We start from the raw sequence: 24,660 nt of genomic DNA on the forward strand, positions 1-24,660 counted from the left end.
GGGAGCTGATAAGTGCAGGATCAGGAGGGAAAAGCTGCTTGAACCATTTGCTAATAAAGGCTGAGATAAGAGCAGAGCAGCCCTGAGAGGTCCCCTGGCTGTGATTTCGAGCCCTGATCGCTGCTCCATGCTGGCTCTGCAGGGCAGGAGCTGCTGCAGGACAGGGATGTGGCATTCACATTGAAAAAAATGAAAAAATTCTGAAAAAATTCCTTCACCCAGGGTTTTTCTCCTGGGAAGCTGAAAGGCAGCGAGAGAGGCCTCAGAGAAAAGGAAAACAATTCTTATGTAATTCGCTTCTCCTGTGTTGTGCTCATGTGGAATGTGGTTGGAGGTTGTTTACCCACAGGTGATTGCTTGATTGGTTTCTGCTGTGAGTTGTTTTCACTCTTTGGCCAATCAGGGCCAAGCTGTGCTGGGACTCTGGAAAGAGTCACAAGTTTTCATTATTATCTTTCTAGTATACTAAAAAGATATACTATATCTTTTATAACTATAAAAGTATCTTTTCTGTATTCTGTATTAGTATAGTATAGTACATTGTGTTTATTTGGAATGTGTTTGGAGATTGTTTACCCACAGGAGATTGTTCTATTGGATTCTGGCGTGAGTTGTTTTGACTCTTTGGCCAATCAATCCCAAGCTGTGCTGGGATTCTGGAAAGAGTCAGGAGTTTTCATTATTATCTTTTTAGCATTCAGTAAGTATCCTTTCTGTATTCTTTAGTATAGTATAGTATTCTTTAATATAATATAGTATCATAAAGTAATAAATTAGCCTTCTGAGAACATGGAGTCAGATTCATCATTCTCTCCCCTCGTGAGTAGCCCTGCATTTACAACAGAGGTGCCCAGGATGATGAGAGGGGACACGGGGCAGGGACCACTCATCCTCCCCACTGCACTGGCAGGGAAAGGGTTTGGTGCCAGTGACATTAAAAATAGGGAGAAAAAAAAAAAAAACAAATCAACTCCATAAAGAAAGTTCTGGGTGGAATTATTTAGAAGAAGAGTGAGGCTCAGAAACATAAATCGCCCCTGGCTTCATTTCTAGGTAAGGAAAATGGATTTCCAGAACAATATCATTCTTTTGACACGCCTGTCCTGGTTTCACAGCTGCCAGAAAACAGGTTAGGAAAAAAATCCGAGACATTCCTGGAGGCTCTGCTGGGTGGATGCCACCTGAAATCTGGAAATCAAAAGGTCCAACCCCACCCTGAGGGGACCCCAGGGGCTCCCCATGAACCCACTCTGGCTGTTAAACAAACTGTCCCAGCCAGCAGCATCACAGAGTGCAGCTGACAACTCCTCATTCCATTTTGTTTGGGTTTATTCACAGTTTTGACACCATTTCCCCCTCCCCACTGGGGATTTATTCTTTGCAATTAGCTGTGGGAATCAGAACCTCTTTCACATGGCAGCGGCTCTGCTTCCCTTCAAAACTCTTTCATGCTCCTGCTTAATAAATTGTGAATTTGATGTTTGCATCCTCAGCTCTCCCTTCCAAATGGAAATGTGTCCTGGCCAGGGAGACCAGGCTGGAGACCTGCTCAGGAAAGGGCTTGGGAAGGGATGGGATGTCCCAGTGATCACCAGGCACAGCCAGGGCAGAGAAAAGCATTTCCAGGTGACAAAGTCCCTTCTGTCCCACACCAGCAGCTCCATCCCTTGGTGCCACTATGCCCCTGGCACACACACACCCCACATAACAAATATTTTGATGCCAATTCTGCACCCAAAAGTGATGTTAACACCCAGCACTGGCATTCCCAAAGCAGCCCAGCCCCCAGCTTGCCCCACCATGGGATTTTACAGACCAAGGCATGTGGGATGGGGCAGGAGGGGCTGCCCCAGCAGCCACACTCTGGTCCCTGCTACATCCATGAGTGATGCTCCATCACCAACAGGGCGAAGGAGAAGCTTTTTCCCCAGACAGCCCCTGAGCAGGACCTGGTGCCCACTAATGGGGCAGAGACGTGCCAGGCAATAGCAGAGCCTCACTCAGCCCCATCACCCACATTTCCAGGCTGGTTTGAGATCCAGCCAGGTTCCAGACAGATCATTATTTCCCATGACAGCAGCGAAGGTGAGCCAGCCACCTTTTATTTCAGCCTGGAGAAAAATTCTCCTGCCAGGGGATAATTGGGGCTCTCTGCAGTGGGAGGCAGCGCTGCGCTGCTGAAAGGTGAAGGCTATTTTAAAAGCAGCTGAGCAGAAACTGTGGAAAAAAGCTGCCCAGGGAGCTGATGTGTAACAAGCGCTGCCTCACGAGGCATCCTGAGCCCCTTGGTCTTTAAAACTTGCTTAGATCTCCTATAAAATCCGGTTTTATTTGGTTTTTACAACCCTGGGAAATGAACTGCTGGTGGTTCCTGCTGGCAGACCCCCCGTGCCTCTCCCAGGCCAGCTCCTGCCCACCCAGCTCTGGCAGCACTCTGTGCCAGGGGATGCTTTGAGGCTGAGATGAAAGGTGCTGTGGAGAGGTGTTGCTGCTTTTATTTAGACACACACTGGCTGCAAGACACAAAAATTACTTAATCAATCCTTCCCCTGGGCTGGCGTCACAGGCAGGATGGAGGCTGCCCACGCAGCTGGGAGCTGAAGATGATAAATTGCTCTGGGATAACAGCAGTGTGTCCAGCTCATCCAGGGCAGGGTGTGGCCAGGCTCACATGGGGGTGCCCAGAGGACACAGCACCCTGTGGTGACACAGCACCCTGGGGTGACACAGCACCCTGGGGTGACACAGCAGGGACACGGTGAGGGTGGCTGGGCTCTGCCCAAAGCTGCAGCTCAGCTGAAGGAATGGGAGTTTCTCCCAAAGGCTGGCACAGGGAGGACAGGCTGGAGGTGCCACGGGTGTGGCACAGCTCCAGGGCAACCTCCTGCACTCATCCTGCCACCACTCTCCATCAGTGACTGAAAGCCAGAGGGGACAATTCCGCCAGGATCCTGCAGTGACAGTGCCAGGTCAGGCTGCCACCCCACCAGCCAGGTCAGGAGTAATTCTATGCAGGGAAGGGCTGAGAAGGAGTTTCCAGCCCCTGATTTTCCAGCTACATGTTTTATGGCATGCAGGAATCTCCCCATTCAACCTGGCAAACACCACCAGGGCTCAGCACCAACCTTACAGCAACCCCTTGCCCTGGTGAGCAACCCTTCAAGAACAAACCAGGTCACCCCAGCCAGCACCAGCCCAGCCAGGGGATGTGCCAGGAGGGGACACATGGGCAGTGGAGGGGAAACCACCCCCAAAGCAAGAGGAACAGCACTAAGGAAAGTTGAAGAAGCGAAGAGTTCTATGGAACATGGTTGCTTGGAGCTCACCTCTTGCTGTGCTGGCAACATCTGGGGCACACAGAGTCAGGATGTTGCTCTTCAGGTGCTCTGCCCTTGGTCAGTGCCCACTAGGAATTCCCTCCATGTGCTGCAGGACATCCTGCCCTCTGCCCACTCAGCTGAGCCCCAAGCAGCCCCTGTGCCCTCACCTCCACCTCCAACCATCCCTGGGGGGATGTTCAGCTCTGTGCATGGCTCAGCAGGGTGAAGAGCAGCCTGGAGGCTGGGGGGATCATTTTGGGCACCTCTGCCCTGCCCAGGGACCAGCAGCTTTCCCAGGAGCCCACTCCAGCCCCATCCCACCACTGCCTCCTCCTGGGGCTACCAGGGGTGCAGTCCCCAATGTGCCCATCCAATCCAGCCACTCTCCTTGTGCTTTGTCCTCCCCCAGCTCCACACACCCACAACAGCCACCAGCATCACCCCTGTCCCCCCTCAATGCAGCTCAGCCCAAGAACTCCCATAGAAGGGCTGGGTGTGGATTCCCCTTTAATTTACCACTTGTCAGGGGGAGGGTTAAAAAAATCAATAAATAAAACAACTTAGGATGCTTGAAGAAGATGAAAACCCTGAAACTGCGGTCTGCTGGTGGCTTGTCCCATCGCCAGAGGAGGGGAAGGGTGTCCCCAGCCCCTCTCTCCCCACCACCCCATGCCAGCGCCACCAGGTCCAGGTGGGTTCGGTCCAGGATGCGCTCGGACGATGCTCCTCGGGAAGAAAATGACTCCAAAGTTCAGGACAGGGTCATTCACAGCTGGCTGGTGGATCAAACAGCCCCAGAGTCTGACATGGAACAGCCCCAGAGTGAGTCTGACAGCCCCGGCTCACCCACCGCGAGGGACCCGTCCCAGCTCCTCAGCCGCCGCGGAGTTCTGAGGAGAAGCCACCCGGTGCCGGTGTCCCCGGGGCGGTGGGGACGCCATGTCACAAGCAGTCCCTGCACAGAGCCACCTGTCCTTGGCGGAAGTCACGGCAGGGGCAGAGGCGCCGGTACTTGGCGTGGTGGCCGGCGCAGCTGAAGAGCAGGGGCTCCTTCTGGAGGTAGCACTCGCGGACGTTCTCGGCCACCGCAGGGTACAGGTGGTTCATCTCGTACTCGGTGCTGTCGCACACGATGCTGAGCCTGGGGGCCAAGGCAAGGTGGGCAGGTCAGGTGAGTGCCCATTGAGGGGGTCATTGAAGGGGTTTTGTCCTTCCTGGGGAGGTTCCTTTGCTGATCTGTGTTTGCCCCCCCTTGGCTACATGTGAGGGCTTGTCACCAGCCCAACATGCTATGCAAGAAGGGGAGACCCTGGCAACTCAACCCTGCAGCCCAGAGATTGCCCCGACCCACAGATGGCTCAGAATCACCCAAAAAACCCACCCAAATCTTAGGAGTTGGAGTCGTTGGTCCTTGTGGGTCCCTTCCAGCTCATGAAGTTCAATGGGTCTCTTAGAGCCCCTTGCTGACCAACAGCTCTGTCCGTGGACAGAGCACCCACAAAACCCCACCCGAATCTTAGGAGTTGGACTCATTGGTCCTTGTGGGTTCCTTCCAGCTCATGAAATTTAATAGGCCTCTTACAGCCCCTTGCTGATGAACAGCTCTGTCCATGGACAGAGCTCCATGGACAGAGCTCCATGGATGTAGATAACATTCTGTTATTGTATGTTACTGTAGATACATTCCCTGGAAGGGACAGGGGATCAGGGAATGCCCACATGCTCCCTGTTAGTTGGGATTAGCCAGAAAACTGAGGTGAGCATCAGCAAAAGCCCTGAGGAGCAGCAGAAATGCCCAGTGTGGATTTTAACACCCCTCCCCTCTCAGACGGAGCAGCAGCACTGGCATTGCCCTCCCACCAACCCTTCTCAGCTGACGAGTCCCTGAGCCAGCTCGTTTTAAGGTCTGGAGGAGGACGTGCAGGGGGAAAGAGTGAAAGGCAGGCCCCAGCTGTAATTTATCACATAAAAATGTCAGCAGGACACGCGGCACCTGCCTGACCAGCGTGACAGCTCCGGCAACGCTCGCATTTAAATTGCCCAGGGAGCAGCACAGAGCCCAGTGGCAGATTTATACTCTATTAAAACTTCACCACTGTGTGTTCAAAATGCAGTTTTATAGAGAGAGACATTAAAAAGGAGAGAGCATGCGGGAGGTGGAGAGGAATGGGGTTGGAAAGAGGCGGAACCATGCCTGGAAACGCTGTTGTTGCATGCTGAAGAGTGAAGGTGGGCCCTGCCTGCACTGCCTTCATCTCGTACTCAATGCTGAGCCTGGGGGCCAAGGCAAGGTGGGCAGGTCAGGTGAGCAGCCATTAAGGGGTCATTGAAGGGTTTTTGTCCTTCTTGGGGAGGTTCCTTGTAGGGCGATACAATGTAAGAAAATAAAGGTAGTATAGAAAGTAATCTTACCCCATTAAGGAGTTGTAGCTGAACCAATTATTAGAGATTGGGAACAGGCCTGATTTTAACAGGCCACAGCTGTAGCCAATAAGAAGAGTGTTATAAAAGAGTAGATTGGTTGATTGAGGGGAACTGGAGTCAGCTGGCTACTGTGAGGACAAGGAAGAGTTGGTGCCTAGAGGAGATGCCTATGAGAAAACATCAAGGAGGAACAAAACTCTAGCAATATGGAACCCTTGCAATGCAATGACAATGGAACTCTTATGCTGTAACGAGGACAGTTCCTGATGAGGGACTCATCAGCTGAGAAGGGTTGGTGGGAGGGCAATGCCAGTGCTGCTGCTCCATCGGGAGGGGAGGGGAGGGGTGTTAAAATCCACACTGGGCATTTCTGCTGCTCCTTGGGGCTTTTGCTGATGCCCACCTCAGTTTTCTGGCTAATCCCAGCTAACAGGGAGCATGTGGGCATGAGGGCTCATCACTGGGATTTTTGGGAAGAAAATGGGTGCAGGGGATGGGGGGAACAAAGGGAACGTGGTCTGGCTGGTGACCCCCCCACAAGCTCCCTGAGAAGGCCCCAACTCACTGGAGAAACACCTCCTCCTTGTTGAGGAACCTGAAGAAGGTGGGCTCGCAGACCAGCCCGTGGCGCCGGCACGTCTCCGTGCATGTGTGCTGGGGCTCCGACACCCACACCTGCAGAGAGGCCACCGGGGGCCACGCCTGTGGCGCCCACCCTGCCCTGGGGGACCACACCAGGTGTGTGGAGTTGGGGGACAGGGCCAGCGGGCTTGGAGGGCTTTGCATAGCAGGAGTCTTGGTCTTGGGAGACGGAGGAAGAGATGATGTGGTGCAGAAATCCTGGTGGAAGAGAAGATAATGGGTCAGTGCTCTGAGATGTTAATAGTGGGGAAGGGAGGCTGCTGGTGGGACAGGAGGACACTTGGGATGATGACTTTGCTCATCAGGTTGAGGTCACCTGCATGCATAGATGCTATGGGTGTGGGTGATAAACCTCTGCTTCTCTCACCTCTTCTTCTCCCAATGCTGCCTTATTCCCTGCAGCAGAAAGGCCCAGCCCCAGCATCCCCAGGTGTCCTCCACCAACCCCCAGCACCTCTGGCCCATGACAAACTTCCCCCAGCCCCATCTCCTGGTGCTCTCTGCAATCAGGGCACTGACTGCACAATGGGTGAACAGGGATGCTCCCCAGGGAGAAGAGGGAGAGCTGGCCATGAGGACAGAGATGGCTCCCCAGGGAGGACAGGGATTCTCCCCAACCTGGTGCTGAATGTAGGCGTGGATCCGCTCCAGCATCCCCTCGCAGGTGTACTCGTAAGGCAGGTAAGGGTCCACCTGTGAAGGGCAAGAGCAGAGCACAGGCAGCAGCTGGGGACAGCCTTGCCCTGTCCCTGAGACAGCAGAACCTTGGGCATGGCTCTCCCACCCACCAAAGCCAATGACTCATGTCTGTCCACCAAAGCAAGCAGGGAAGAATCCTAGGGCTGGAGAAACCTCACCAGCCATAAAGCGATAGAGAGAGAGGAGTACTTCGGGTTCAACCTATTGGTGAAAATGAAATCATCCCTGTTCCACTTTAATCTCCCTTTTCTCCACTTTTAGTAAGTTATACAATCAAATCAGTTTTCATCCAATAGGTCACTTCAAACTAAAGCATGAACTGTTCCAGCTCACAAAACACTCTGCAGCTGTGGGCAAGGGAAGAGCAATCTTTAAAATAATATTTTTAAGGAACTTTCTGCCCTGAGAAGACATATTTTTCCACACTCTCTTATTCTCCAGAGAGATGTTACATGAGGTGCAGGAGGTTGGTGCCAGTCCTGGGACCTCCCTTCCCCTTGTGTATCTCTGCAGAGCTTTATTCAGGAGGATTATAAGCAAAACTACTCAGAGATAATTAATCCAGAAAACACTGCTGCTTCTATTTTCTGAGCTCTGCACCTCCAAAATAGCTATTTCCTTTTGAAGTACCTGTCAAAACCAAGCTCAAAGGCTCAGTCTGCTGAGAACCCCCTAAGCATCTCCCTGCCATAAATATCCCACCTGAGATCTCAGGCAGGCTGGAAATCACAGCTGCTTCATCTAATTACAGATGTGCACGCTAATCAGGGCTGACACAGTGACAGGCACCAATCCTCCTTCTGAATTCCTGATGGGCTCTCAGTTAACTGGGGCAGAGCCCTCTGAAAGCAAAATTGCCTGTCTCAGTTTCAGAGCCAGACTGGGGCTGCCTGGGATCAGTTTGGAGGAGACAAACCCCCCCTTGCTCAGCATCACCAGTGCTCAGCCTCATCTCACCACTGCCTTCATGGGGGGCTTTTCCCAGGACCTTTTGCCAGGCATAGTGCAGATATAATTCCAGAAACATCCTCATCCCCCAAAATGCTGCAGCACATCACACAAACCCTCCTCGTGCCTGCACATGCATCCAGAGGTGATGCTCCAGGTGCAATCCCACCTCTCCACAGGCTCCCAGGCGGACCCCTGGGTATCAGGAGCCCACTGCAGCCCCTGCTCCTCTCCCTCTCAGGGGGAACCCCAAAGGCTCTCCTTCCCTTTGCTCTCCTCTCCAGGTTTTGTTAGGATTCAGCTCGTGCACTCAGGACTGAGAAAATGCCAATTTCGAGAAGATAATTGTTTAATTAAAATCTGACAGGCTCAGCCTCTTCTCAACAGCCACGTTGTTAATGGCACTCCTGAGCTCAGGATGTCCCCAGAGTCCTGGGAGGGAGGAGGAGGAGGAGGAGGGGGGTTCTGAGGTGGGGATCACTGCATCCCACTGCAAAATGATGCACAGGATGGCATGGAGGGAATGGAGGTGTTGGTAAGATGGATTTTGCCATCCTTTGCTCAGCTGGGAGAGCTTCCCAGCCCCAGTGCTCTCTCCATCAGCCAGGCAGGGAGTCACTGGTGTCCCATGGGAATGCCACCGCAAGAGCCCTGCATTTCCAGCTGGGAGGATGAAGTCTCCTTCATTCAAAAGGAAAATAAAGCAGGGTGGAAAAAATCTGAGCGTCATCAGACAAATAAGTAGAAAAATAATGCAATTCAGCGCTGGCACGTAACAGCAGGCTGGAACATTTTAACCAGCTATTTTCACTGGGATGTTTAATGTGCCGCTCTTTCAGGCATAGTCTGAAATGTATAATTTTCCATTATAGTCCTGTATGTTTGACTTTAATATAATGAAGCCTTCTCCCTTCACTACACCAGAATATTGGGTCTATTAAATTGCTTGTGTGAGGACTGGTTTTGACAATGGGAAAAGCTGAAGGCCCAGAAAATGGTGGTGCTTGCAAACCTCTCTCCTTCTCCAGCCTCTCACCCCAGGATAACAGACAGAATCCATCACTGGGACAAACCTCCAGCATCCCCTGTCCCAAGGGGACACCACTTGTCTCTCTGCCCCCTGTCCCTGTGCTGATTTGATCTCTGGGGTAGAGGGGTTTGATGCTTCCCTGGTTTTAATCTTCCTTATAAATAGTTCAGGGATGCAAACCATCAGGGAAACCCAGAAGTGCTCCCAGAGAGATGAATGGCAGAGTCACAGCCTGCCAAAAACCTTGCCCAGCAGCTGGAGGGTGACCTGGAACGGGTGCCACCTCCAAAAGGATGAGAGAGGGCAGCACAAGGGCTGTTCTTGGGGGGAAAAAACACAGATTGCAAACCCAAGCCACGTCCCAGGCATGATTCAGCTCTGCCTCCAGAAGGAAGAAGTTTCTTTCAGGCAGAACTGGGTTGGGAGGGACGCCGGCTGCATCCCAACTGCTCTGTTTGCACACAGCCAGCAGCCTGGGGAGCTCTGCCAGCCCAGCAGCAGCTCTGGGATGGCACAGCCTGCCCCAAGCTGCAGCAGGAGAAACTGGGGTGCTGCAGTGACATTAAAATATTGCTGAGAAATCAGCAAATCCCCCTGGGACCGAAGCTTGCTGTCAGCTCGACCACAGCAGGATTACTGCCAGGTTCATCAATCAGCTCCCAAACTCCCAGACAGGCTCCCAGCACAGCTTCCACCTGATGGCAGAGCCAGTTTTCCCACAAGATGTCATATCCCCAAAAATGTCTTACTGAGTTCTGGCCTAGAAGATGCAAAACATCTGTGGGATGTGTGATTTTTCGGTCATACGACAACAAAAAAATCCCTAAATAAATTCAATTTTAGGTCAGTTTTCAATTTTCAATGTTTTCACCCATCAGGGAGGGGGAAAATGTTGTGTTTCAGGTTCAATCTGTCTGAGTTAGTGAAGCAAATGGAAATGCAACATTTCAGATCCAGCACTCCTTTCAATAAATTGGCAGGGTATTTCCAAACAAAGGCAGGCAGATGGGAAACAAAACCATAGTATTTCATTCCAGTAATTTTGAAATGAAATGTTTTGACAGAAAAAAAAATAAATTGATGGTGGTTATTCTGAAAAACAGACAAATTTATTAGATATTCCAATAACAGAACACCCCATTTTGCCTTTGGGAAAAAAATAAAAAGGAGCCAGTAAAATAATTTCTCTGAACTCCAGTAACTGGCTGGGAACAGGAACACTAAATTGCCCAGCTACCATCTTTCTGCTGCTCCTCCTGCTCATGCCCTTGTTTTCAATTCCTGCTGTAACAAACAGTATTTTAAAGACAAGATACCCATGGACTCCTGGAGCCAAAGCCCATAATAAGGCTTTTAAACCTGTAAGGTAGGTCAATTTTTAGGCTTAATTGCCTTGACAGCATCTCTAATAAAGCAGACCTTTCTATTTAAAAGATAAAAAGGTGGGGGGGAAAAAGAGGCTGCTGTAAGTTATTCACACTCACTCCCTGCTCTGCTCTGGGAGGATTTCTGCAATTTCTTCAAAACCCCAGAGAGGTGAGTTGGGGATTAACTCCTTGGTGGGAAGGAAAGGGTCACCCTTCAGTCACCCTCTCCAGAGTGACTTTGTGTCACAACGCAAATGGGGCCTCAGTGACTGGAGCTGCTCATCCGAGGCAAATTTAGGACTTCCAGCAGCTGAGGGTAATTCCAGAGGCTGGGGTGCTTTGTGGGAGAGCACTGCAGAGTAGGGGTCCTGATCCAGAGTGGTGAGAGGAATTTGTCTTTACAAACAAGCTGTGGGTCTGCTGGTGGATAAAACCAGCACTGAGAGGTAAAAGAAACAATGGGAAGGATTCCACTGAGTGATGGATGGAAAATGATATTTGCCTTTACAAATAAACTGCAGGTTTGCTGATAAATGAAATTGGGTATTGAAAGATGAAAGAAACAATGGGGAAAAACCATAAATTCCATAAGAATTAAAAATTAAAAGGGAGGGTTGTACATTAGAGGGAAATCTTTGGTATCAGGCGTTCTGGGAAGTCTGAACCTCTCAAGTACCTCAGCCAATGGGGAAAGAGAAAGGAAATGGTGGAAATTGGGATCAAAAGGAGCCCAATTGTGTCCTCCAAAATTTGAGAGACCCTAGGAGAATGCCCCATGGCCTCTCCCTTTATTCCAATAAAGTCAAAGGACTCCTCTGTCTCCTTTTTGGACATAAACCTCTGATGTTTGTGGATTAATTTTCCTGACAGTGGGAATGAGAAGAGCTGAGACAGGAGCTTGATTTGGGGCACACCAGGGATGGGCACAGCAGCTGCTCACTCCAGTGAGTGCCCAGTTCTGGACACCAGCTCCTCCTGCCCAGTGCCCATTATGCCACAAAACCCTTCCCTGAAATCCTTTTTAGTTCTTTAATTTTTAACCAGACCATTAAGCACCTAAATGACCCGGTGCCCATCCAGTCAACACAGCAGCAGCACAACTCAGCTGCCCAGGAACCAGCACAGCCCTTTCCTCCCTCCTCAATCTCACCATTCTTTAATCATTTTAACAGCACAGCAGCACCAGGCTTCACTATTTTCTTTCTTCTCTTCTGGAAAAAGTGAAAATTTCCTTCTCTCTCCCAAAACAGCTCCCAGCCTCCCACTCACAGCAATTCCTTCACTTCAGGGCTGTCTCCAGCCCAGATGGTGGAGGGTCATGCTCTGACAGCTGGCCTGGCAGCACAGCAGCAGGGATGTCATTATTTTTAATTTAATTCTAATCGAGATACGGGAATGAATGTGCAGAACAACAACTGTTTTCCTAAGTTGGGTTTCATGAGTCTTTACAAACTCACAGAGAAAATGAACATGAGGTGAAGAGCCGCAGTAATCATCCTGGAGGAGGTGAGACAGTGTTGGCATGGCCACATTACCTGAATCAGGTCCCCAGACTGCCACAGGCACCCCCCTCTGCAGCTTCTAATGCAGGGAAAAGCAAGGATGACCTTTCTCTGAGCAGCATCACACCCCTGTCCCCCCAAATCCCACCCAGCACCAACCCTGAGCCCACCCAGTCTGGGTTCCACAGCACATCCCTGTCCTCCAGAGAGGATGGCTCATCCCAGGTGAGGCAAATGGCCAGCAAAATGGCTATCAGCACTTTCCTCCCCTCCAGAAAAACTGACTTTAATAATTTGGACAACTTGAAAGGCTCCTGCCACAGGGTGGGAGCTAAATATTCATGAGGAGTGTTTCCAGAGCAGGCACAGCCTTCCCTGGGGCTCTCCCCTTCCTTACATCCCTCACAGAGGCAACTCCTGAAGTTATTCCCATTGATCTTCTTCATCCAAAGGAAACAATCAGTGAAGTGGGGGGAAGGCAGGTGCAGAGGGCTGCAGCTCTCTGGGGTTATCTTTGTTATCACACCAGCTCCCAGAACTGCTCTCAATCTGCAGCAACCTCAGCCTGCTGCTCCCAAACCTTATCTCAGCCTTCCCTTGCTCCAGGCTTGCCCACAGGATTCCCGGGGGATCCTGGGGAAACACCTACAATGCCAAAGGAAGGTGGGAGCACCTGTGCCCCTGGGGCTGCAGGAAGGGACCAAAACATCCAAAGGAGAAAGGAAAGGAAAAGAAGAGCCAGGCTCCAACATCTGCTGCTGCTTGTTGTCTTAGGTTGGAAATGGGGGTGTGTGTTCTATCACCATCTGTCAGAGCTGGGGCAGTTCTCTGCTGTTCATTGGGCAGTTTTTTCTTTATCTCCTCCACAACCAACCCTCCCTCCAGGAGATCTCTGCTGTCCATGGCCACTGAGTGTCCCTGCAGGGCTGATCCAATTCCAGCATCCCATGGGGAGATGCTGCGCCCAGGGGAGGAGCCAAGCATTCCTACCTGGATCCAATCTGAGCCTGGAGCAGCACAGCAGCCTTTGCCCACTGCATTCCCAGAGGAGCAGCTTTCTGCTGCCCTGCATTGCCAGAGGGAGCCCAGGCCCATCTCCAGCAGCCCTGGAGCTGCAGAGGAAAACTCCCCCCTTGTGCAGGATCCCTGCTCCAGCAGCAGCACAGCTGGCACTGCAGGAGGGCTGAGCCCCCATGGGATGGGGCTGTGCCACCCCCTGACACACAGGGGGGCAGGGACTGCTCTGACTCTGGCAGTGTTGTTTTGTATTACTGTATTGTTTATTTTATTTTTTTTCCCTAATAAAGAAAGTTATCCCTATTCCCATGTCTTTGCCTGAGAGCAAAATGTCAAAATTATAACAATAATTATTATATAATATATAATATTATTATTATATAATTTCAAAAGTATAACAATTCAGAGGGAAGGAGTTTACATTTTCCATTTCAAGGGAGGCTCCTGCCTTCCTTAGCAGACACCTGTCTTGTCAAACCAAGACGCTTGTCCAAACCCAGCAGCAGGGAGGTCACCCCAAAACTGCTCTGAGCCCTACCTGTGTCCTCATGATGGTTTTGATGGCAGCTTCGAACTCCTCAGAGTTGTTGTAGTCAACAGTCCACACGTGGGGTTTCCCAATGAAGTCCTCAGCATATGGGTGTTGGGAGGACACCTGAAACAGAGAGGTGCCAGCTGGATTTTGCAATCCCTGCTGGAATGGCTGCTGCTTCCTGCTCAGAGCTGGCTGGCAGACAGGAGCAGCAGCCCCACAGACACAGTGGGGTTTGACCTACTGCAATAGGGAGTGCTGGGAAATGGATTCCTCTGAATCCAGCTGCTCCCCAGCCTCAGGATGATGTGCTGTAATTCCCACTGGGTTGGGATGCCCCATTCCCAACAACACTGAATTCCTTTGGCAGCCTGGAATATCTTCACTCTATACCACAGGAACAATGTACCCTTCACCTGAGCCATTCTGTGGGTCTGGATGGTAAAAACCCCCCAAAGCAGGAAAGGTGTGTGAAGGCACCACATCTCCCAGGTTTGCCAGCTCTAGAAACAAGGCAGGGAGAAAATCCATTGCCACTGAAGGATGGGAAAGGCTGGCACTGGGAGAGAGCAGTGCTGGGAGCTGCATCACCCTGACGCCACGGGCAGCCCACACACTGGTGCTCCACAGGTACTGACATCCTTGCTTTTCCCTGGGCTGCCCACATAGGAGATTTTTGGGGATCTACCTCTTTTGTTTCAGCCCTGAGGTGCCTTTTCAGCCCTGATCTCCCCTGGGAAGGGAAGAGAGAGGTTGCAGAGCAGAGGACGTGTTTTGGGGGCACCACAAAACATCTCAGAAGGGCCTGAGCCCCTGCCAGCTGGAAGAGAGGAGCTGTGTGGTTCATCCCCCTCATTGCTGTCCTTCCTCATCTCTCTCCTGGCAGACTGATCACCTCTTTCCCCTCCAGCACAGAAACACCCCGAGGCATTTCACAGCCCTCACCCAGCTCCAGGCTGAGGTACAGCCCCAGCCCTGCCCAAATGGGTGCTAACACCAAATTTGGGGGTGCATGGGGCAATCAGGGGGTGCAGGACAGCCCACCCCAGCTGCACAATTAACAACAAATTTGGGGGTGCAGGGGGCGATCAGGAGGGGCAGGACAGCCCAGCCCAGCCCTGCTGCACAGCCCCCAGCTCACTCCCTGCTCGGTGAGGGAGCCTTGCACTGCATTATCCACTTTATTAATAATAAAAGAGGCAATTTTCCCAAGCCTTTAACTTTTAAAGAGTTCCTGCTCTACTTAGATTGAATTCCCAGCGCTGGGCAAGCCTGGGAGGGATTTCATAGCCCCGGCACACTGTGCAGGTCCTGATGTCCCTCTGGGGGGACAGAGGGATGAGCAGGGGACATTGCCCTGGGCTGGGAGCAGGGTGTGGGGATCTGTGGGTTTGGGCTGCTGGAGAAGGGGCTGGGGCAAATATTAAAATGGATTCTATATGTGTAGTGTCAAAGTAAGTTTGCTATAAAGATACAGATTTATTTCTGTTGTTAATTGAAACTTAGAAATAGCTGATATAGATATGCTTGTGTGAAAATGCTTGCTTGGATGGGATAATATCCAAGGAACATATGATGAGGACCCTGCTATTGATACGCCAACTACCAACACTTACCATTGGTAAAAAGTAAGGCCCAAAACTGAAGGTGATGATGAGAATGGACTAAAACCACAGCCAAAGAGTATGCATGCTCTAAAAAGGTGGATCTGAGGTGGAGCCATCCTAAACAGTTCTTGGAATATGTAAACTAGTTTGGGGGAAAGTTTACTATTATATCTGTATTTGTATTTGTAATTTTTAATATTTACTATTAGTAAATATAAAACAATATAAATATAACAGTAAATATTAAATAATATAAATATAAATATAAATATAATAAATATAAATAATTTGGAAACACCCTTTATAGACCATTTCTATTGCATCAGCCTGTGACATATTCATAAACAATATAAATAAAATAGTAAATATAAAACAATATAAATATATTGTATTTATATTATTTATGAATATGTCACAAGCTGATGCAATAGAAATGGTCTATAAAGGGTGTTTCCAAATTGGCAGGTGTGCTCTTGCCTGAATGCAACGAGGCACCTGGCTGTAAATCCTTGCTTTATTGTCTTTGTCTTCTATTGTCCTTTATTAAACTTCCTAGATTCTTACAGCAGAGTGAACTGTTGCGTTGTGATTTCAGGGTTTACCTCAGAACCTGGGTCCCTCCCCTGATAATTCCCTCCCAGGTGTGTCAGTCACCTCTCCTTTCCCCACCTAGCTCTGTCTGTCAGTCCTGGCATTCCAGAAGGGCGTTGGGTGATTGGGCAGATCCAAAGGATGCCCTCTACCCCCTGAGGGGACATTGGGCCATCCAGGTGTCCTTTGTCCCTTTGTCCCTCCCCTCCTGTCCCTGCTTGGTGGCTCCCTACCCCTTCCCTGCCCCTCTCCCCGGGGTTCAAAGGAGCAGCAACCACGGGCTCAGGGAGTTCTGTTGGAGCTGGTGCTGCATTCAGAGGCCTGTGGGCCAGAATAAAGCTCTGGATCCAAACCCTCCATCAGAACCGACTCCTTTCCTTCACCATTGCCTTAAAGCTTCTCCACCAGAGGGAAACCTGAGGAGCAGCCCCTGTTATGGGGGAAGCTCCATCCCAGCACCACCAGAGCTCCTGCAGGCCTGGACTTGTCTCCAGTGCCCAACTGCAGCATCCAGCCAGCCAAAAGTGTCTGTGGGGTGAAACACCACACACCAGCCAGCCCAAAGTGTCTGTGGGGTGAAACACCACACACCCAGCCAGCCAAAAGTGTCTGTGGGTGAAACACCACACACCAGCCAGCCCAAAGTGTCTGTGGGGTGAAACACCACACACCCAGCCAGCCAAAAGTGTCTCTGGGGTGAAATCACCACAGTTGCCGCGATTTGGTTCAGCGTCAAGGGTCAGACAAGCTCAGGCACGTCCCATCCAGCTATATTGATAATATTCCAGTAGTGAACAGTGTTTTCCACACTTGCCTCTCGGGACGTGGGCTTCCCACGGAAGAACTCGTGGTTGAGGGAGCTGTGGGGAGGGTTGAAGCGCGCCTGCAGGAACACGCAGCCGTTGGCGATGGCCTCCAGCGGGGCCGGGCCCTCGTAGGGGAACCCAAAGCCAATGAAGAGCTGCAAGGCACAAACACAGCGCTGTGAGTTGTGGGAACCCAGGACATCCCTCTGGCTGTCCTGAGCAGCCAAGAGCCCCTGCCAGGGGGCTCAGACACCCTGGCACAGAGCCCAGAATGCCTGTGGTTTTGATTATGACCCATGGAGCAAGTTACCAACCTTAGATGAAGATCTGCAGGCCATGACAGTTAAGTAGAATAATAGTGAATTTATCATGGGGTGAAAAGGTAGACTTTGGGGTTTTCTAGAATGGGGGTTCAGGGGGCAAGATGGAGGGATCTGGGCATGTCCAGCCTTTCGCCTTCTTCTTCTTGGCCTCCATCTTCTGCTGTGATGTTGGCACTTTTAGATTGGATTAGAGTAGAAGCTCACTGTCTAACATAGGTGATAGGTATTGGGAAGTAATTATAAATATTGTACACGTAGTTTTTAGTATAAAGACATAACACTGCCCCGGGGGCAGGCAGAGTGCCTGGAACTGTCCTGCTGGACGGATCTCGGCAGGGCAGGAGAAAGAATTTTATAGATAAGGAACCTTGAGACTGAGAACTGAAGAGCTCTGACTCCGTATTCAAGCGCCGGGCTGGGAAAAGAGACTTTCTAACATATCTCAGGGTCACTCTGAGCAGCGAGAGGCCCTGAGACTGAGTGATTTTCCCCACAGGGAAACCTCCCAGATAAACCCACCAGCATCCCCTCTCTGCTGCTCAGCTCCTGCACACCAAGCCTCTAGTGGGGCTCAACAAGTTACGCTGAATATTCCCCCTTTTCACAGAGTTCACAGAATCACTGGGCTGGAAGAGACCTCCAAGATCATCGAGTCCAACCCAGCCCCAACACCTCAACTCAACCCTGGCATCCAGTGCCACATCCAGGCTTTGTTAAACACCCCCAGGGATGGGGACTCCACCACCTCCCCGGGCAGCCATTCCAGAACTTTATCACCCTTTCTGTGAAACACTTTTCCCCTGATATCCAGCCTGTATTTCCCTTGGCGCAGCTGGAGGCTGTGTGCTCTGGCTCTGTCAGTGCTGCTGGAGAAAGAGCCCAGCCCCAGCTGAGCACAGGCACCTTTCAGGGAGTTGTAGAGAGTGATGAGGGCACCCCCAAGTCTCCTTTTCTCCAGGATGCACAACCCCAGCCCATCAACCACAGCCCACTTTGCACAGCCATGGAGTGTCCAGGAGCTGCAAGATCCCCCATGGTGATCACCACCATCACTTTGGCCCTGCATGGAGCTACATTGTTTTGCCACAGCTGTTTGGGCTGGTAAATCAGAAATATTTCCCCCAGGCAGCAGCTGAAGGCAACAGGGATGTGCCCACACCCACACACTCCAAGAATCTGGTTTATTTTTATCACAGCTATGAGGTGGAAAAAAAAACCAAAACCCACCTCATTCAGCAATACATGAATTAATGAGGCAACTTTGCACTCTGCCTGTGGACAGTCTGCAAGGAGAAACTCTTCAGACACATCTTGATCTGAAATGTGCTCTGCTTGGTTCCTGCCTAATTATCCCTCGTGGTTAATTGTCCCAGCTGGGAGTGCCTGCAGGCCTGGGAGGAGCACAGGTAACCGGGGACAGGGTCCTGGGATGGCCTCACCCACCTTTGCCTTCCTCAGCAGCTGCTGGAACTCGTGCTGGGGCAGCAGCCCGTGGTTCTTGACGAATGCTGGCACCTCGGGTGGCCTCTGTGTCTCATAATAAACAGTGCCATGGATCTCCATGTACTTGTTGAGGATGGCCAGGAACTTCTCCTTGCCCTGGGGAGGAAGGCAGACATGTGAACTACACGAAGCAATGGGTCTGACCTCCTCCCCGTTGTTACAGGGGGGGGTTTAACTCTCAAACTGCTGTCCCAGAGCACCTTCCATGCTTGCAAAATCCCCACCTGTCCCTTCTCATGCCTTGGAAACACATCCTGGACTGCCCCAGGCTCCTGGAGAGCCCCAATGGCTGCAGGGTCCATCACTCTGATCATCAGGTTCCTGCCTCCCCTGTCCCCTCCAAGGGCAGCTTCCACTCTGGAGCTGCTGAATTAAAGGCTTCAGAGGGTTCAGAAGGAACCTGAGCTTGCTAATAGCCTCTTATTCCAAGTAACAAGTTCCAAGGATTTTCTCATTCAGATTTAATCCTGTTTCACTACTTGGAAAATGAAAGGGGTCATCAATTTTCTTCTCTTGGAGGCTTCCCTATTTTTGCTCCAAAGCATACTTTCTTATTAACAATTTCTTTACTGGAGAATTTTTTTGCTTGAAAAAACCACAAAGGGCCCATCCTTTGGATGCGGGATTTTCCAGTGCTGCAAGAGCCCCAAAAGAGCGAAGACCAGGGGGAATAAGGAGCTCTAAATGGGGAATTTGAGAAAACTCTGTGTATGTTGCCTTAAAGCCTCCTCAAATGCTGAATTTCTGCCCTCAGCCATGGATCCCTGGAATCCTCCAAGGCTCTAAGGCTTTCCCAGCTTATTAAAACTTCAGCTCCTATCGTGAGCCAGAGGCAAGAAGTTCAGAGGGATAGGAAATGAGAAATAAAGGGAAGGGAGGTTTAATGAAATGTTTCTAAATGTCAAAAACATCCTGCTCTGGAGAGGGTGTTTAGTCCAAGGCTGGTAAATGAGCACCTGGCTCCAGAAGATGGAGGTGGTCTGTGCCTTTCTAGACCTCAAAATCACTCAAAATAAGGAAAAACTCCTCTATTTCCTTTTTTATTCCACGGAGTGTACAAGATGGGAAGCAAAGGCCAGGCAGCCTGGCCTCAAGGAGCCCCAGCCTCTTCACCCAGCAATAAATGGCCCCAAATATGCAGTCTGGGGAAAACTGATGTTGTTTGTGAGTTCCGACTGAAAACAGCAAATGCCTGTAGCACCCTGGGTGGAGGGAAATGTCCATTCTGGGGTTTGAACTCTCTTTAGTGCCTTCCCAAATTACCTTAACTAAGCTCCAAGGAAACTTCTAGATAAGAAAGGTCATGGGAATGGTAGAAAAATAAGACAAGATGTTGCAGTTCTCCTAAAATGAGATTCAGTGGGTTTCAGTAGGGATTTTAGGGAGCCCCCAAGCCAGGCAGAGGGGATTTGCTGTCAGACCTGGGCAGGGATGGAAACCCCACAAACACCAGAAAAGAGGAGACAGCCTGGCTGGATCCTGGCTCACCACAAGCATCCCTGCTAATTAGCAGCTGCTAATCAGGAAAGCTGGGAAGGGGAGGAGGTACAGCCCCCACTGCATCAACCCACATCAATCCCAGCAGCTCCAGAGGACCCAGCCCACGTCAAGGCAAAGTCGAGTCTGACAAAAACCTTTTCTCTCTCGAGAAGAGGAGCAGAGGCAAAGCCCAGCAGCAGCTGGTGTGGTACAGTACCTGCAACTGGAGCAGCCCCAGGCGGTGCACAGAGGGAAAAATAGAAATAAATCAACAGACAATGAGAATTAGCTCCTTTTTACAGCCCTGGAAGGAAAAGCAGCTTGCTAGCTCTGGATAAGGCGAGGGGAGCGTGCACAGCCCCTCTGGAGATGCAGGGGCGTGTTTTGGGGGGTGTTTTGGGGGGCTGTCCCCATGCAGCGACCCACCCCTCTTCCCCAGGTGTTTCGGGCTCAGGGAGCACAACCCCTTTTCACAGAGTGCTTGAAAGCAGACTCAAACTATCCCCATCATAATGCAGCAATCACTGCAATTAATTAGTGGCAATCATTATAATTGATTACATAAAATCATCGATATGAAATCCTCAGCCTCAGAGCCTGCTGGGAGGAAGCACCACCCAGAGCAAGGAGCAGGGAATGGTGTCCCACCAGCCTCTCCCTGTTTGTTGGAGGCTCTGGATGTGGTCCCATCATTCCCCCAGGACCAGGACAAGGATAGTTCTCCACAAACACACCCAGATCTGCACCTCCACAGCTCAGGGTGAGATCCAGAGGCTGGGGCTGCCTCCCAGCCCTGCCTGTGCCTACCCCTGCCCGCCTGGCTTGTCCCCAGCAGCCCTAGGACACCCACCTTCCAGATGCTGGCCTCCTTGCCATACACCACGGCCATGCTGCTGACTTTGTTGGCCTTGATGAGCTGCTTCTCAGTCTGGTTGAGCTCCTCCGACACGAAGCCCATGAAGGAGTTGTCAGGGGTGTGAGCTGTGGGCACCAAGGGGAGGAGACAAGTGGCTGGACAGATGTTTTTTCGGGATGTCCCCAGGGGTGGGGATACAGCCTGAGATGAGCCTGGCTCCAGAGCCTTGATGGAGGAAAATGGAGCTTGAATCCCTATCCAGGCAGCTCATGAAATGCAGGCTTCAGAACCGACTCAAGCAGCTCTTCACACAGTGAGGTGTTTTTAGGCTGCCAGAGGGGCTTCACACAGCCAGGAAAATGGAATGCTTGAGTCTCCCAGCACCCCCCCTCTTTCTTTCTCTCTCTCTCTCCTGTATCTCCTTTCCAACCCTTCTATCACATTTGCTGTGGGCACTCAATAAAGGTGCATTCATTTTGATTAACACTGAAATCCCCTCTGTGTTGTTTTTGCACGGTGAGATCAGTGAACAAACCATCACGACCTGTAGCAGGCCTACAGCCAGCAAGGGCTCCCTGGTGGTCAGAAGCCTAAGATAGGGAATGCCAAGTCATGGTGACTGGGCTAAAATCCCTATTCCGCCTTTGGACCCCTGCTTATCTCTCTCTAAGACTATAGGTCGCTTTCCTTTAACCCTTCCTACTGGACAATTTCCAAAACCCCTGAATCCTACATAAAGAGCTGCTTTTGCCCAGCTCAGGCAGAAGAACTTGTCACAGACATCTTTCATGAAAAATCTTTTCCTTAGGATTTTTTCTCCCGAGACGCCGAGAGGCCTCAGAAACAAAATGTAAACAATGATTATCTGCTGCTGTGGAATGCAACAGGTGCATCTGTGATTGGCCTCATAGATTAATTAATGGCCAATCACAGTCAGCTGGCTCGGACTCTGTCCGAGACACAAGTCTTTGTTGTTCTTTCTTTCTTTTTCTATTCTTAGCTAGCCTTCTGATGAAATCCTTTCTTCTATTCTTCCAGTATAGTTTTAATATAATACATATCATAAAATAATAAATCAAGCCTTCTGAAACATGGAGTCAGATCCTCATCTCTTCCCTCATCCTCAGATCCCTGCGAACATCGTCACAAGAGCTGTCACTGAGAACCTTCACGGAAGAATCAATAAAGACGCTCCTGTGGAACCCCACACAGACTTCTCCTCTCTCTGCCTGCGTCTCCCTGCCTAGGCACCTAGCAAGCTGAACAGCTGAAATCACAATGAGCTGATATCACTAAAGAGCTGATCTCACCTAAGCTTGCTAAGGTTGTCTGTGGCTAAGAACTGCTTGGGAGCTCCGAACAGGACTGTGCTATCTGGGACCTGTGTGCAGCCTGCTGGTGTTATAAGTAAAAATTATGTTAAATTAGGGTATATTTCAATTATATTGTATTAATTATGTTATATTAATTGAATTATGTTAAGGGGGGTTATTCGAATGTTCTAGAAGGGTCCAGGGTTTGGTAGAAGGGTGGTCTGGCAGGGCAAGGCGAGGTCAAAGAGGGATTGGATGGAAGATCTGACCAATCATGCGAAGCCCTGCAGAAACGATTGGTCCAGAATGAATGGTGTTAAAGACCAATGGGAAGCCTGGAAATGGACCAGTCATCATGCAGAGCCAAAATGGACCAATCCCGGACTTGAAGGGGGCTATAAATGGGGGGAGTTTGGTTGGGTCAGGGTGTTTCTTGTTGGATACTGACTTTGTGGGGAAAACACTGTGCACGTGGGGGTAGCGCACTGTTCTGGTTTTGGCTCACTGTGTGGGTGCTTGGGCTTATCCTAGGTACTCCGTTCCTTGCAGCTATTTTAATAAATGAGAACCTCTTTCCCCAGAGAAAGTTTGGCCTTGTTCATATCCACAACACTGGGGACAGCCTGAACTCCAGCAAAAGTTCTCAATAAGGACCCGTGGTTTTACAAGTGGATCGTGTCAAGCCCCTGTTCCAGGCAGCCATGCCAGGCACCAGCACTCACGGAACATGGTCATGAACTGGCTGGGCTGCAGGTTCCAGTAGCCCCAGTTGGTGCGGTAGCCGCGCAGCGTGGCGTACTCCTCGTGGTTGTAGGCTGGCTCTGTCCCAAAGGTGTCGATGACCCGGACACGGCACCTGCGGGGCACACACCCACTGAGGACACCTGCTGTCCCCAGGAACCCTCGTCTCACCCCAAGCAGAGGGAGAGGAATGAGGGGTTTGCCTTTCCAAACAAGCTGTGGGTCTGCTGGTGGATAAAACCAGCACTGGGAGATAAAAAAAACAATGGGGAGGATTGCACTGATTGATGAATGGAAAAAAGATACTTGCTTTTACAAATAAACTGCAGGTTTGCTGATAGATGAAATTGGATATTGAAAAACAAAAGAAACATAACCATAATTCCATAAGAATTTTAAAAAAACCCATAAATTCCATAAGAATTAAAAACTAAAAGGGAGTGTTGTACATTAGAGGGGAATCTTTGGTACCAAGCATTTCAGGAAGTCTGTACCTCTCAAGTACCTCAGCCAATGGGGAAAAAGAGAAGGGAAATGTGGCCAGGAAATTGGGGTAAAAAGGAGGCTGTGCCCTCCAAAAATTTGAGAGACCCCAGGGGAATGCCCCATGGCCTCTCCCTTTATTTGAATAAAGTCAAAGGACTCCTCTGTCTCCTTTTTGGACATAAAACGTGTTTGTGGATTAATTTTCCTGACAAGAGGGTGCAGCAGCAGCCCAAGGAGCCCTTCCCAGCACTGCTCCCTCCTTGCAGGACAATTTCCCTTTGCAGGACCCTCAGCTCCCCAGCAGCTGTGAGAATGATGAACCTCCCAAAAGTTCATTATTAATGCCTTTCCCAATATCCTGGGAATGCTGAGGCAGGCACTACCAGCACAAGGCTGAGGACAGAAGAGGAAAAACAAGCAAGAGAAGAGCAAAACTAGCTGAATTCAAAAGCAAATGCATTTATAATAAAAGCAATAACAGAGCTTGTCATTTTTCTCTCTAATAAAATTGTGTAGGATAGTGGAAGAGATGGGAAAAAAATGTAATAAATAGCTGGTCTATCAGCACTAAATTAAATTGCAGATTTTCCAGGCTGGTGATGTACCAGGGGATGATGACATTTGTCTTGATGCTCAAGGAGCCAGGGATAGGGCTCCTTATAAATTCCCAAGGCTCACTCTCCCCTGGCTGCAGGAATGGAATGGAAGCACTCATCAACACACTGCAGGCACATGCAGGGTTTGGTCTTTCCCCCAACTCTCTCTCTTTTATTAAGGTTTTATCCTAAATACCTGAGGCTCAGAATGCCTCATGCTGTGGCAGCAGGGGACACAGCAAGGCACCAGGCAGGCAAAAATCAAAGGTAAAATCAAAGGGTCTGGCTCCTTGGGTTGGTCATTAGTCCTTGTTTGCTAATTAATGAAATCGAGATCAAGAGTAGGCTTTGCTTACCTGTATTTCTTAAAGGAGAGCCCCATGTGCTGCTTCATCTGCTGGAGGCCGTGGTAGTCGGTGTAAATCAGGTCGAAAGGCAGAGGACTGGTCAGGGGGCAGTTCCCCCGTCCTGGAGGCACCCCTAAGTGACTGGGGAGAAGCAGGAGGGATCAGCCCCCAGCACAAACACTCCTTTCCCTGCAGGAGCCATCAAACAGCTCCTCTTTGATGGAGGGGGAGGCAGATGGTTCTCCTTGCCCCAGTTTTTATTTCCCAGGCCAAAGATCTGGAGAGTCCTGGTCCCTCCCCATCTTTGCAGCTGCTCCAGCTGAGCTCCTGCTCCTCCCAGATGGACTGTGAGGCACAGCATCCCCAGCCAGGGCTCACCAGAGTCCCAGTCCCCACACACCCTCCCTTGGACCTCTCTTGTTGAAGACACCAGATTTCATTTACTTTCATTGCAGTCACACCAGTGACAGACTTGTAAAGCCACATCTTTCCTCTCCTCTCTGCCTGCAAGGTTCCCAGCTGAGCCTAAAG

General features: G+C 50.5%; 1 protein-coding gene across 3 annotated transcripts in view; it reads right to left on the reverse strand.

The window, feature by feature from the left end:
* Positions 1-3,342: 3,342 nt before the first annotated feature.
* Positions 3,343-24,660, reverse strand: part of MGAT5B (alpha-1,6-mannosylglycoprotein 6-beta-N-acetylglucosaminyltransferase B) — a 77,943-nt gene continuing 56,625 nt past the window's right edge. For 2 of the 3 annotated variants that reach the window (XM_030962019.1, XM_030962018.1), the window contains exons 9-18: positions 24,139-24,270; positions 22,682-22,815; positions 20,641-20,771; positions 20,008-20,013; positions 18,252-18,407; positions 16,494-16,640; positions 13,488-13,604; positions 7,005-7,079; positions 6,310-6,584; positions 3,343-4,461 (exon numbers count right to left, since the gene is read on the reverse strand). In XM_030962019.1, the coding sequence (XP_030817879.1) occupies positions 4,263-4,461; positions 6,310-6,584; positions 7,005-7,079; positions 13,488-13,604; positions 16,494-16,640; positions 18,252-18,407; positions 20,008-20,013; positions 20,641-20,771; positions 22,682-22,815; positions 24,139-24,270 (1,372 nt within the window). In that variant the 3' untranslated portion in view covers positions 3,343-4,262. The remainder of the gene's footprint in view (positions 4,462-6,309; positions 6,585-7,004; positions 7,080-13,487; positions 13,605-16,493; positions 16,641-18,251; positions 18,408-20,007; positions 20,014-20,640; positions 20,772-22,681; positions 22,816-24,138; positions 24,271-24,660) is intronic. The other variant, XM_030962020.1, reaches the window with a different exon arrangement.

This window comes from Camarhynchus parvulus, chromosome 18 (genome assembly GCF_901933205.1).
Source record: "Camarhynchus parvulus chromosome 18, STF_HiC, whole genome shotgun sequence".
NCBI classification, from domain to species: Eukaryota; Metazoa; Chordata; class Aves; order Passeriformes; family Thraupidae; genus Camarhynchus; species Camarhynchus parvulus.